Source organism: Podarcis filfolensis, assembly GCF_964270895.1.
Source record: "Podarcis filfolensis genome assembly, chromosome: Z".
NCBI lineage: Eukaryota > Metazoa > Chordata > Lepidosauria > Squamata > Lacertidae > Podarcis > Podarcis filfolensis.
In genome coordinates this window covers 20,334,408-20,348,727 of record NC_139617.1, presented here as the reverse complement: position 1 = coordinate 20,348,727, position 14,320 = coordinate 20,334,408, and the positions used below count along the sequence as shown (strand labels likewise).

At 42.5% G+C, this 14,320-nt stretch overlaps 1 protein-coding gene across 1 annotated transcript in view; it reads left to right on the top strand.

The window, feature by feature from the left end:
- The first annotated feature begins 2,242 nt into the window (after positions 1-2,242).
- Positions 2,243-14,320, top strand: part of DACH2 (dachshund family transcription factor 2) — a 333,515-nt gene continuing 321,437 nt past the window's right edge. Inside the window, exon 1 of the mRNA XM_083595933.1 lies at positions 2,243-2,401. Coding sequence (XP_083452059.1) covers positions 2,370-2,401 — 32 coding nt within the window. The 5' untranslated portion in view covers positions 2,243-2,369. The remainder of the gene's footprint in view (positions 2,402-14,320) is intronic.

The window sequence follows — 14,320 nt, the reverse complement described above, 5'->3', positions numbered from 1 at the left end:
GTTCCAACAAGCTTTCTCAGCTGGAGAGATAGGTCTCTACCATGGCTGTCTACTTGTTCTTTTAAAAAATTTTATTGGACATTATTTTCTTTGTTGTTTTTATTGAATTTTGCATGTTACCTTGAGGCATGTGTGTAAAAGAGGATATAATAATGATTATAATAATGATGGAGAAGCATGGAAAGTTATTTTTTTTAAGGAACTAGTTATATATCATATTTAACATAATCCAAAGCGGAACTAATTCCAGTTCATTTCATTCAGTTCACATTCGGTTCAAGTTCATCCAAATAATTATTGGCAAGTGAGAATGTTATTAGCTGCTGTGCTGAAGTATAAAATATACTTAAGAAGACTTAAATAACAACACTGAGAGTGGAATGAGAATTGTTTAATTTATTTCTCCCAGCCATTATGATATTGAAGCTTAAAGACTCGAAGACTCTAAAGAGTAAACAAAAAACACATGTAGGAGAATGAACTTGAAGATGAACCAGAAATCATTCAAAGTTCTACCCACCAAACAAACTTAATTCATGTTCAATTTACTTGGCAACTGTGGGAACTGCTTTCATGTGAATCAGAGATTCTTGAACCAATTCAATACAATTTGTTGAGCCATACTAGTTCATTCCAAGCCAGGGTGCGAACTTGGATACAATATTGGGAGAGGGAGTTATTCCCTGCCCTGCATAATTGATTACAAGATGTGCACATGCACACCATCTGAATAGCGATGCCAATCAAAAAAAATTTGGAGGGGTACCCCCTCAAATATTTTATTGGGGGGGGGGTAAAGGGACCTTGGCCCTTAGGAGTTGGCTCCCATGTTCCAGACACTAGTTCTACCCACATTATTGCCATGACGCAAGGGGAAGAGCATGATTTGTGGGCCCCACCCTTCCCTCACATCCCCATTACCACTCCCACAGCCCTTCACACATTGGGGGCTGAACTTCTGCAATAGGAAACCTGCTTTACTTGTTTAGGTTCTGTTTTCGATGTGAGTATTGACCTCAGCAAAGGTGAGGCTAGGGTACCCTGAACAGCTTTGTGAAGCGCTCAGACTAAACACTGTGTTATGTACTGAAGTTCTCACCCTGGGCCAGCAGGGGGATACTGTAGATAGTTTTCACTCAGGTCCACATATGCAAATAAGGGATTGAAAGTGACGTTCAGTGATTGGATAGTTACAGAAAATGGTTACTGTTGCGCTCTAGTGGAGCTCTATATAAGCAGGCTGGCTGAACCCTTCAGTTCAGTTCTGTTCTGGCCTGTGAATAAACAAGAGCTGTTTGAAGAATTGCTGTGTCGTCTGATATGTTCACCCACAACTTAACACACCGCATGACTGCAGAGCTCAGACACCGCTTCAGCAATTGTTCCTCTCTGTCTCAGTAGTGGGCAGCCTTCCCCATCAGCTTCTTTTGTCCTACAGAGAAGGAGAGGTTCTGGTTGTGCTGGTGCTTCTAACATGGACTCCTCTGAGCCCATCTATTCTATCTATAAAAACAGTTAAACACTTTGATTCTTAATTCAACATGATTTACATACCACGTGATTGCAAAAAAAAGCCCACCCCAAAACCCAATGACCACCCTCTAAGTGGTTTACAGAAATATAAAATAAAATACTAAATGTATTGATAAAAAAACAGTTGATACTGATATTTAAAATTTCAAAAAGTGATAAAACGCATGTAACTTCTGCATGTCTACATAGGTTTGCCTAAAAATATTTTAAGCATATGTTTTATGGATACTGTTTTTATTGATGATTTTAATATTTCTTGTAAGCCGTTTTATTACAATCAAGTGGTATATAAATGTTGTTAAATAAAAACAAAATAAATATGTAAAAACAATTTCAAATCCAATCCAGATTCGCATATAGATTTTAGTTTAAAAGGCTTGTTGAAAAAGGAAGCACCCAAAAAGACTACAAAGATGGTGCCCATCTGATACAGAAAGGGAGGGAGCAGGTGCAGCAACTCTAAAGCCCTGATTCCTACCTCATATGGAATGGATCTCCTGAAAGGGTGGTATCTGTGGGATGCCCTCTCCTGGAGTGATGAATTTGGGGATACAGTATAGGCAAACTAGCAAGCATTGAACTAGTTAGTGCATGAAGGGGTAAAAGATCACAGAGTTGTATTGCTAGATAGACTCAGCTAGGTTATGCCCCCTCTCATCTCTAAAGGGAGGAAGTGAAGCTTACTTCCTTTCTCTTTGACTGTCTCTTGCTCTCCATCCTGTAATCCACCAAGCAGGACATGTGTAAGCTTTCTCCCAAGTTTACAGCATGTGTTTGGAACTATATTCTGTAATTTCTACCCCATTGTATTTTGCTTGTGTTATGCTGGCTGCTCCATGGAACAATGCGTGACCAAGACCTTGAATTTGTAAGTAAAGCCTTTTGAACTTACTTAACAGTGTGCAATCTGCTCATTGCAAGAGGGGTAAAAAGAGGTCAACTGCTGTGTGCAGCTGAATGGGATAAGACAGATCTAACAACCGATAGTCCTAGTGCTTCACTGTGCTGCATATTTTTGTGCATTTAATACTCTGTCTGTGTGCAAGTCCTTCAATTTGAATCCAGGCACCCAGTTGTTTCCCTTTGTTTTTCACCCACACATGTGGGTCCACAGGATTCATATATTTAATTCCCCACAGTTTTGGTACTGCCGGTCCATCTTGTTAAGTGTAGAGTGGGGTATATGGCTAATGTATAATTTATGATAACTGTGGTGTGAAATGTGTAAAGCTACAGATTTTAAGTTGTGGAACTCTGTATTCTTATTCTTCTTGCACTGTTGTACCTAGGAATAAAAACTATGAGGCATCAACTGCGTGTCAGCAGAAGACCGCTCGTAAAATGCCAGCCCTTGAAAAGAAAACCTTTTGCTTAGAAAATTCTAACACAAGGAAGGGGGTTGAAGGAGAAAAGCTGAGAATTTGTTAATCTGAAAAAGTTATGAAACTGCTAAAAAGCTCCTTCAGAAAACGCACCATAAATATCATCATACAATTAAAAAAGGTTTAAGGTGATCCATAAAGTTGAGTGAATTGATGTCTCTCATATGCAGTATTTTAACTTAGGCTTCAAGAGAGAAACCATAAACAAAAAGCTATAAAGGCATCAGAAGAAATGGGTTCTTGCAAGCTCAGATTCTTGGGAAGAAGCTTACGTTAGAGCCAGAACAGTAGATTTTGTACTGACGTGTGGATATGCGGGCTGAAAATACTTGTCCCTTGTATGCATGGTGCATGAACGCCTTTGCTTTTCCTGTGGAAAATGCAAGTGACACCAGCACAGGACTTTGGGCACTGCTCAACAAAATGCACAGGACGGCTAAAAAAAAGTGATGTGATACACACTACCATTTAAGGAAGACCATTAATTCCAGAGTCTTACATTGCCTATCTATATCACTGCACAGGAGTTTGGTCCTTTGCCAGGGACTGCTTCTGCATATTTCTCTGCAAAAAGCGGTTGTTTAAATGAGCATGGGTCGTTCACAGCAGACTGCAAGCACAGGGATTTTGTACTCAAGTTTGCCTAACATGCTTCCATTCCACGGTCTTCTACTTATTCTTTAGAAATCTCAGAGAAGATCGGGGGCTGCAGTCTAATACCAACTTCCCTGGGGATAAGCCCCATTGAAAGCAATGGGAACATCTTGCTGGCACCCAACAGCTGCCCCTCCTCTTCACCATGTAGGACCTCCCTAACTATCTACATCAGCCTTTGCTAACCTGTTGCTGTCCAGATGTTTTGGACAGCAACTCACATTAGCCCAAGCAAGCACAGTGCTGGCTGGGGCTGATGGGAGTTGTACTCTAAAATGTCTGGAGCACACCAGGTTGGAAACGGCTGCTCTGCATTTTTGTTAGAAGCAGCTGTGTGTGGAGAAGAAGGAGACCCACTTTGGATCAGGACTGTGTATTGGGGGAAAGTTTGTTAAGGATGCTGAAAGGCATTAAGGCAACCCTGTATTGGGAAATTTTTAATGTCTAATGTTTGACCATTTTTTATGTGCTGTAAGCCACCCAGAGTGGCTGAGGAAACCCAGCCGGATGGATGGGATATAAATAATAACGTTGACGTTGTTGTTGTTGTTGTTGTTGTTGTTGTTGTTGTTGTTGTTGTTGTTGTTGTTATGAGACCCATAGTAAACCACAGTCCCTTCGATTCTGTGGGGGAGGCCGTTACTGTTAAAGTGGCATAAAGATAAAGGTAAAGGGACCCCTGACCATTTGGTCCAGTCGTGACCGACTCTGGGGTTGCGGCGCTCATCTCGCTTTACTGGCCGAGGGAGCCGGCGTACAGCTTCCGGGTCATGTGGGCAGCATGACTAAGCCGCTTCTGGCGAACCAGAGCAGCGCACAGAAACGCCGTTTACCTTCCCGGCGGAGTGGTACCTATTTATCTACTTGCACTTTGACATGCTTTCAAACTGCTAGGTTGGCAGGAGCAGGGACCGAGCAACGGGAGCTCACCCCGTCAAAAGTGGCATAAGGTTGCATTAAATGTATGGATGTTGATGTGAGTCTAGACCAGTACATGGCTTCCCCCAAATATTCCTGGGAACAATAATTTGTTAATGGTGCTGGGAACTGTAGTTCAGCGAGAAGTAAATTCTAGCTCCAGGATTCTTTGGGGAAATCCATGTGCATTAAATGTGTGGTATAGGTGTGATCACAAACACGGATATTATTTGGTCACTGTTGTTCCTGACTTTAAAAAAGAAATGTTTCACATAGCAGTTAGTGAAATGTGAATGAGTGGCTCAAGAAATGCATCTTTTCTATTGAAATTACCATCTTGTGCATGCTTACTTAAGAGCATGTCCCTCTGAGCTCTGTGAAGCTGACTTCTGATTTGAAGTGCATGAGATTTATCTGATAGGGGTTTTTTTTTTCTTCCTGTGCAAAGTGTTTGTACTTTGACAGAACTGCTGAGACTTCCCTACTGCAGAAGTTAGATTTTTCAAGGCATGCTTTCAAAAGAGAGGGAGAGAGAGGGAGAGATAGAGAGAGAGAAAGAGAGAGAAGAATGGGAAAGATTGCTTAAAATGGGCACAATCCTATTAAACAAGTGAAATCTTAATTTGTATTTGTATGAAATCAAATGGAGTGAATTATTTGGAGATGATTATAATTGTCATTGTCATCAACATAATCATCATCATTATTTTTTTGTAAGTCTAAGTGGCTGATGCAAGATGAATTATTTTAAAATATATATTCCCCCCACATGCCATTGTGATTCTCTCTTGTGGCAATGTGCTTGAAGCTGGTACTTGCTTTCTTCAGCCCCTGAACTTTTCACAATGTAGCTGTCATCTTTTAACAAGCATTTAAAAGGAAAGAGTCTAAGAATGGAAACTGTGGTGTTGTTTGTAATTTTAAAAATATTTCCCCATTTTTTAAAAAAAAATACACTTCATAGCTTCATTTCTGCACAGTTGGGAAACAACAATGTAGAAGTAGGACCTGCAACAAAATGTTTAAGTATCATAGAATCACAGAATTGTAGAAATGGAAGGGACCACGAAGGTCTTCTAGTCCACCCCTCTGCAATGCAGGAATCTTTTTGTCCAATGTGGGGCTCAAACCTACAACCCTGAGATTGAGAGTCTCATGATTTGTTGTCTGGAGTTCCAGTCACCTATGCCCCTTTTCAGGATACTCCATTTCATTCCTTCTCCTTGCACCCAACAGGCAGTTAGGATTCTGTGGCCTCTGGGGATGCTCAGTCCCCAATGGTCTGTTTTTGTTTCCCACACACAAGGGCTTCTGAGAAAACACATCATAGGAATACTTGCAGTAGGAACATAGATGATAGAATTGCTGTGCTATTAGTAATTGTTAGTTGTTCGTTCTTGTGCATTGTGTTGTTTTTATCAATTTTTGTAATTTTATCTAGTTGTATAGTGCCATGTGGCTTGTGTAAAATGCAGTGAATAAATCATCACCTACATAAATAAACAAGGAACATTACAAAATATAAATACCATAATGCTTAAGGATGAAAAGGGGGTGAAGAGGTGGGCGGGCAGGTGGATGGGATTGTTCCACAAACCTTCAGTTTCTTAAAACAAACTGCTTCAAACACAAGGCACGTGAGCCCCACCCACTCTCACAACGCCCCACCAGCTGCACCCTTTTAAACAGTCATGGCCAGGGTTGCCAACTTGAATTAAAATATTGGGGAGGGGGGAAGTAAGCCCCGCTTTGCATAACTGATCACATGATGCAGTGCACACACACCATTTGAATGGCAATGTGCAGTGCTTCTTTTCTGGGGGGACGCAGGGGTACACGTACACCTAAACATTCTGTGAATCGTTGTACTTTTGTCCATTTACTGTATTTATTTTACCCAATTTGAACTATAAAATGGTGATTTTCTTGAGTCAAAATGAGAGTACTCCTAAACGTTTTTTTAGAAAAAAAGCACTGGCAATTCCCACCATCTTTTATTGGGGGGCGGGGGCGGCAAAGACTCCTCAGTCCCTAGGAGTTGGCTTCCATGGTCATGGCTTACCCCAAAGAATCCTGGGAAGTGGAGTTTGTTAAGGATGCTGAGAAGAAGAGCCTCAATTCTCCCACTCCCTCCAAATGTTATGGTAGAGGGAGAAAGTGTCTCTATCCATTTTCTGCACACCATGCATAATTTTATAAACATCTATCATGTCACTTGCCTTTTCTCTAAGTGGTCTAAACCACAGAGCCTCTTGGGCTTGCCGATCAGAAGGTCAGCGATTTGAATCCCCGCGACGGGGTGAGCTCCCGTTGCTCTGTCCCAGCTCCTGCCAACCTAGCAGTTCGAAAGCACACCAGTGCAGGTAGATAAATAGGCACAGCTGTGGCGGGAAGGTAAATAGTGTTTCCGTGCGCTTTGGTTTCTGTCACGGTGTTCCGTTGCGTCAGAAGCAGTTTAGTCGTACTGGCCACATGACCTGGAAAGCTGTCTGTGGACAAACGCCGGCTCCCTCGGCCTGAAAGCAAGATGAGCCGGCTCCCTCGGCCTGAAAGCAACCCCATAGTCACCTTTGACTGGACTTAACTGTCCAGGGGACCATTTTACTTCTAAGCTAAAAAGTCCCAAACTTTCTTCATAGGGGACTTGCTCCATCTCCTTGATCATTTTGATTGCCTTTTTCCCTGAAACTTTTTTGACTATATAATATCCTTTATGAGTTCAGGCTACTTCAGAGTAAATGAAAACAGAGACCCTTCTTCTATATGTAACAAGAGTGGTTATAGCAGGTGCAGAAGCATTCTGGTAGCACCAGGAGCTGATCGCAGAACACCGCTGAAATAATACTTTCCAAGTCTGTCTACAAAGATTATAGCAGAAGGAATCTCTGGCCTCCCACATATTGTTGGACTTCAACTCCCATCCGCTGCACACAGCATAACCAATGGCCAGGTGTGATGGACTTGTAGTCCAATGACCAGAGTGTTGCTTCCCATCCTCTTTGCGTGTTTGCCTTACCACTGTGGAGAGGAAAGCAAGCAAGGCGTTTTCTTGCCGCTAGGTGGCAGTGCTTTCGGGTCAGGGGCTGCACGAAATCTAATGGCAGATGCAGACAACACGAATTGGGGATTGTATTATGTTTGGCTATCTTGCAAGGGGGAGAGAGAGGGGAAAATAGGATGAAAAATGTCTTAGAGAATACCTAACAATTTTCTGATCGGAAACATTTGCCTCCAGAAATAGAGATATGCACCATTCTTCTTTCTTTCTTCTTCCTGGATGATCACTCGTAGCTGAGTAAGATTGTCTTCCATAAACACGGTTTTAACAACGAGTCCGTAAGTGACTGTGGAGGCTAATTCTGGATCCACACATCCTTCCACAGTGGGGACATTGGTTTCCAGGCGGGAGTTGATCACGGTGTGGATTTGCCAAGCGTGCCTTCCTCCTAGCACGTGGGATCAGGTGTTAAACAGGGTTGTGTTATTGCCCCAACTCTATTCATTATTACGCACCATATATTTAAAACACCCTCTAATAATCCTGGAAACTGTAGTTTGTTAAGAGTGCTGGAAACTGTAGTTCTGTAAGAGGTCCAATTCACGGTATTCTTTATAGGGAGGGGTGGGGGTGTATTAAATGTGTGATGTGTATGCAGTCTCAGCTTCATGTATCATGAAATATCATGAAACGATGAAAACTTGTTGCTCCTTACCCCCTTTTAAAAAATGGCACCCATCCATAAATCTGACATTTACAGAAAAGTTATCAGGATATGTTATATATTAAGTTTTTTGCTTTGCTTTACATATGAGATGGTGGTGATGATACACCAAGAACTGCTTTTATCCATATGAACCAACCCAAACCCTACCCTCATCAACTGTGTCCCTTATTGTGTGCCCAAATGGAAAATATTACAGGACTCGATGACCCTTGGGCTCCCTTCCAGATCTACAGTTTCTGATTCTCTAAACTTTTGCTCTGGAGCAATAATGTTTGGAACATTGCTGTTCTGGAAAAAGTTACACTCCATCTTTGAACATTGCAAGGCACAACTACACTGTGTACTTTTTTAGGCTGGATACTTGCAGGATTTTAACCTTGAGTTCAAATGAACACCAACAGCAGCAACTTAACACTGGCTCCTTGTGAGATCTGGAACTCTTGAGTTAACTTTATTGGTTTTGGGTTTTTGCCACAGAATAAGATATATGATTTGTGCTGTTCTTTATCCCCATGGGTCCTTATTGTTTTTGCTTTTCTCTGTCTTTGTAATGCTGTTTATTTTTTTAAAAAAGATAAAAAAAATAGAAAAAGAGCATGCCAGTGCAAAATATATTTTAAAATCTGATTGCACCCGAGTCAACTAGGACAGAGAAGCATGGCTGCACTACCCTTTGACAATCTAAAACCCTTCCTTGTTCAGTTCCCTGCACCCTCTATCAGTAATTGGCACACAGAATTACTTTGGGGAGCAGAGAACAGAAGCAACGAAAAGCCCTGAAAGCCCTGAATCATGTCCTAATCTCAACATTGCATCCTCTGCTGCATTACCATATTTTTCGCTCTATAAAACGCACCCAACCATAAAACGCACCTAGTTTTAGAGGAGGAGAACAAGAAAAAAAAATTCTTTCCCTCTCTGTGCAGCGCCTCTCCAGCAAAGCGAGAAATGGAAGGGGCTCCATTTCTCCTCCCGCTTTGTTGAAGGGGCGCTGTGCAGAGAGGGAAAGCTGCGCAGTGCCTCTCCAGCAAATCAAAGCCAGGAGAGCAAGAGGGATCAGTGCACACCGATCCCTCTTGCTCTCCTGGCTTCAGCGAAAGCTGTGCAATCTGCATTTGCTTCATAAGACGCACACACATTTCCCCTTACTTTTTAGGAGGGGAAAAGTGTGTCTTATAGAGCAAAAAATACGGTACTTATTGATGGCATTTTTAGCACCCTTTTCCTGCAAGGAACCCATGGCAAGGCACATTGCCCTGTTCCTCCACCCAGCCCTGTGTAGTGCTTGCCTGAGGCCCAGGGTGCGAGTCTTGATAGAATAAAGTTGTAAACTCTTATCCAAAAAAGCAGCCAGTCCCTGGAGGCCCCCCACCCCATCTCAGCCATCTTAGCCCTCTGAGGCCCGCGGCAAGTGTACCTGGCTGCCCCCCTCCATGCTCACAACCACTCAACACGGGAAAGCTCACCTGGCCAGGACAAAGAAAGATTGATAGCTCTTTCTTGATTCTGTGGATGGGTGGGTGGGGGGCGCATGGCCGTTGTTAGCTGGTGGAGCAATATGTCTGGTCAATTCCGATAACACCAACTAGTTATGCCATTCCTGAGCAGTTGGAGCCCAACTTCTTAGGAGCATAAGTGGCCACTCAAGAATGAGTGATAACAGGTGCAATAACAGATAGGTGGCCATCTGTCACAGATGCTTTCGTTTAGGTCCCTGCATTGCTGGAGGTTGGACTAAATGACCCCCAGGTTCCCTTCTAACTGTATGGTTCTACGATTCTGTGATTTTATGATTCTGTTGCACAAGCAGAAATCCTAGCACTAGCAAAAACACTTTGTTGATGCCATGAGCAACAGTGATGTAGTGGGGCAGGATTAGGGAGAAGGATTGTAGCATTGCCACTTTGTCTATGGCAGGAGTGATGCTGTCATCTACTGGAGTTTTTTTTTTGCCAATATTTTGATCTTGAAGGACGGCATACGGTAGGTTTGCTCAGCAGGCTAGACTCAGACAGAGACTGGCCCAAAGTTAGATAGTGGCATGCCAGGGATGTGAACTTAGGTCTCTACAGCCAAAGTCTGTTAGGCTAAGTAATGATGATGATTATAAAATGTATTACTACTACTACTACTACTATTACTACTACTACTACTACTACTACAACAATTTATACCACCCTTTATCAAAAGACCTCAGGGCAGTGCACAACATTAAAAACACTGCTTGCCAAATCGTAATTTTATGACTGTTGTGTGATCCTAATAGACTGTCCACTATGCTACCTTTGTGTATTTGAGAGAGAGAGAAATTTGCAATAGATTTTAACTGTTTTTGTATATGTAACTGCTTTGTATATGTTTGTATATGTTATTATATTGTAAATGACCTCAGGATGCCTCATGGAAAGTGATTAGTAATACAGTGATACCTCGGATTAAGAACTTAATTCGTTCTGGAGGTCCGTTCTTAACCTGAAACTGCTATTAACTTGAGGTTCCACTTTAGCTTATGGGGCCTCCCGCTGCTGCCACGCAATTTCTGTTCTCATCCTGAAGCAAAGTTCTTAACCCGAGGCACTATTTCTGGGTTAGCAGAGTCTGTAACCTGAAGTGTCTGTAACCTGAAGCGTCTGTAACCCGAGGTACCACTGTACATTATTATTATTATTATTATTATTATTATTATTATTATTATACATCCTACCTTTCAGATCCTAATAGAACACTCTAGCAGGCTACTACAGGGTCAACACAATGACTGCATTTTTGGGTGTGTGACCCTTGGGTGTGTGACTAGGGACTCTGCTTGGGGGCATGGCTAGGTGTGTATAAGGGGAAGCTGTCATACTGAGCGCCTGCACTTCAAACTTTTGAACGACATCGCTTGTGAATAAGGATTCAAATCCAGCTCACCCCAGTAGTAGTTCAACACTCTAACCACCATACCTCTTGTGACAGTGGATGTCAGCATGTAGCTTTTAGCTCTGAAAAGTGCACCCCAGGAACTTTTGCAACACTGCGGTGAATGTTGGTGCTCCAAATGTCATGTGCTGGTTGCCTCTATACACTTGCATGGAATGCAAATCCAACCCCACCCCCCACCTTAGCATTCTCCCCACCCTCCCTTAACATCAACAGAGCTGTCAGTCACAAAAGAGCATACCTAATACTTAATAAGGAATGCCACATCTTAGAGACATTAGAAACAGATGTCACTGCATTACTTCACTGCTGATGTATGTAATAGAAATGACACTCTAATTAATTTAATGCAGTATAAAAGGACTGATTATTTATCATGGCTGACAATAAAATTAAGAAAACATTCAATTACAATCAAGAGTAATTCATTATTTATTGATTTTGCATTATGCACATATTAATACAATGCATTTAATTACACAGGAGACGGTATCATTTCTCTATTGACAATCAACCCTTTGAGTCAATTTCATCCCCCCGCCCAATTTCATTTCAATAGGGAGTTTTAGGATATACCAATCTGTGAAATACCAACCTGCTGCCCTCCATATGTTTTAGACTACAACTCCCATCATCCCCAGCCAGCAGATAGGTTGGTGAGAGCAACCATAAGTATCCCTATGTGTGGACAGTTAAGTATGTGTGCTTGTGTGTGCACATCTCAATGTAGTAGCCTCAGATCTGCATCTTAGCATTGCTAGAGACTGCTGCACATTCTGAATCTATCACTGTATGGTGCTCATCAGACATAGGGATGGGTTGATCTGTCAGTTTTATTTTTGCTTAGCTTCTCATCTTTCCACTCTTTGGTTCAGTTTTCCACATTTCTTAGTGAGTTTGTATTTTAAGAAAAAGGGTCTCACAAAAATTCTTCAGTATTTTAATGTGCATTTTGTGTGTGTGTTTGCAAACAAATTTGCTGAATATGTAATTTTTTGGTATCGCTGGCTGCATACACACTAACAGCTTAAAATGCAGTGAGGTTTCAATTTGCACATTGCTGTACACACGGGGGGGGGGGGGGAGCAGGGATGTCTTCATCCAATGAACACTACCTGTATCCATACACCTTCAGCGCCCAGAACTCCTTTTAATGAAGCTGTCATCTGCACATGTGCAATGGCTATCTCAGAGGTACACACATCAGCCTAACTGGGAAGTGAACATGGCTTATGTTTTTAAACTGGATGGAAGCCAATTTGAGGGAAAATTAGGCAAAGCAACTGTATTGCGCAAGAAACTACAGGATATTTATGGATTCTGTCTAACGTCACGTGTACACAATGATGTGTGCTTTTTAATGCACATTTTCTCATAACGTATGCATTTTTGTACACTGGGGTGGGGTTGGAGGACTGTGTTGCAAAATTTGGAGAAGTGTGGATTTTGAAAGAAGCTGTGTTTTGGTTCATCTATTGTTTCAGTATGAACAAACTAGAGCGGAATTGAACCAAATTTCTCCCCTGCCCTTAGTTTGTTGGGGTAGATGCTGGAGACATGGTCATAGGTAGAGGTCAGACACCATATCAGGTGAACAGAGCTTAAGGGCCATGTTCTGGCTAGTTTTGTTCGAAGCTGCCTAGGAGGGGTTTGTTCTTAAAAGCAGCACATAAATTCTTTAAATTAGTAACTCTGGAGATTCCTACTGCACATACATGCATGCTATCAATATTTGCCAACCTGATGCCCTCCAGATGTTGTTGGGCTACAACTTCCACCAGTCCCAACCAGTGTGTGCTGGGTGGGGCTGATGTGAGTTGTAGTCCAACAACATCTTGAGGGTATCAGGTCAGCAAAGGCTGTTTGGAATACACAAAAACATTTCTCCCAAATGGGTTGAGGAGAATGCTTTTACTAGGGACAACTACTTTGGGACATTTCATGGTAAAAAGGCAGCAGCTGGAAGGTACGAGCACAGTGGTACCTCAGGTTACAGATGCTTCAGGTTACAGACTCTGCTAACCCAGAAATAGTACCTCGGGTTAAGAACTTTGCTTCAGGATGAGAACAGAAATCGCACGGCGGTGGCACGGCAGCAGCGGGAGGCCCCATTAGCTAAGGTGGTACCTCAGGTTAAGAACAGTTTCAGGTTAAGAACTGACCTCCAGAATTAAGTTCTTAACCAGAGGTACACTGTATTGGGGTCTGAAGGGACCCAGAAGTTTGCAGTCTCACAAATCCCTCCCCAACCCAACTATTCTGTCTGCTATAAAACAAAATCCCAATTACTTGCTCTTTTTGTAGTATGGATGCTGTCAATCCATTTTTTTTTATTTGTACTGAAAAGTGCTCTGATATTCCCACCGGTTGCCAATATCAAGCGGAGAGGTTAAAAGTTAGTTTTCGAAAGCTCAAATGGGGAGATATATTAGATTAAGAACTATCACTTGTGATGTGCGGCTGCTGGGCCTCCATTTTGGTGGGAGCCTAAATAAGCTGCCAGACCCAGGAGGCTGCTGTTGAAAAGGGTGCCTTCAGTTCACAGCAGGAGTGGCCAGACTTCAGAACTGCTGAATCTCTCTTTCTGTGTGTGTGTGTGTGTGTGTGTGCGCGCATGTGTATGAACCTCCAGACCTACCATGCAAAAACTCCCATATTTAATCACTGGCATTTGCAGGTAGAAAGACCCATCTGAAACCCTAAGAGCTGCTGCAAATCAGTGTGGACTAGAGGTGTGAAGGGAGACCTCTGGCTTGCATGCCTAATTAAGCCTGATAAGCCACTATGAGAACAGGATGCTGCACTAGATGGGCCACTGGTCTGAACTTGTGGCCCCCCAAGATGCTGTTAGATTCCACCTCTCTTTAGGCACAGCCAGCATGACCAATGGTCAGGGATGATGGGAGCCATAGTCCAGCAACATCAGGAGAACCACAGGTTCCCCTGCCCCTGAATTATAGATTATGACAGGTAGGGCTGGGTACAGGTTTGAGGGGCCCCTGAGCAATGTGCCCCCTTCTCCATCAGTGAGCCCTGGCAGACTTACCTGGTGGCAATGGAGCAGCAGTATTTTTAACCAACATTTTCACTTCTCTCAAGAGTCCAAAGTGATGCATAATCTGGGGAAATTAAGATGGCACCTGGATCCAGGGGCCTAATCCTTTTTATTGTGCATTCATGATGATT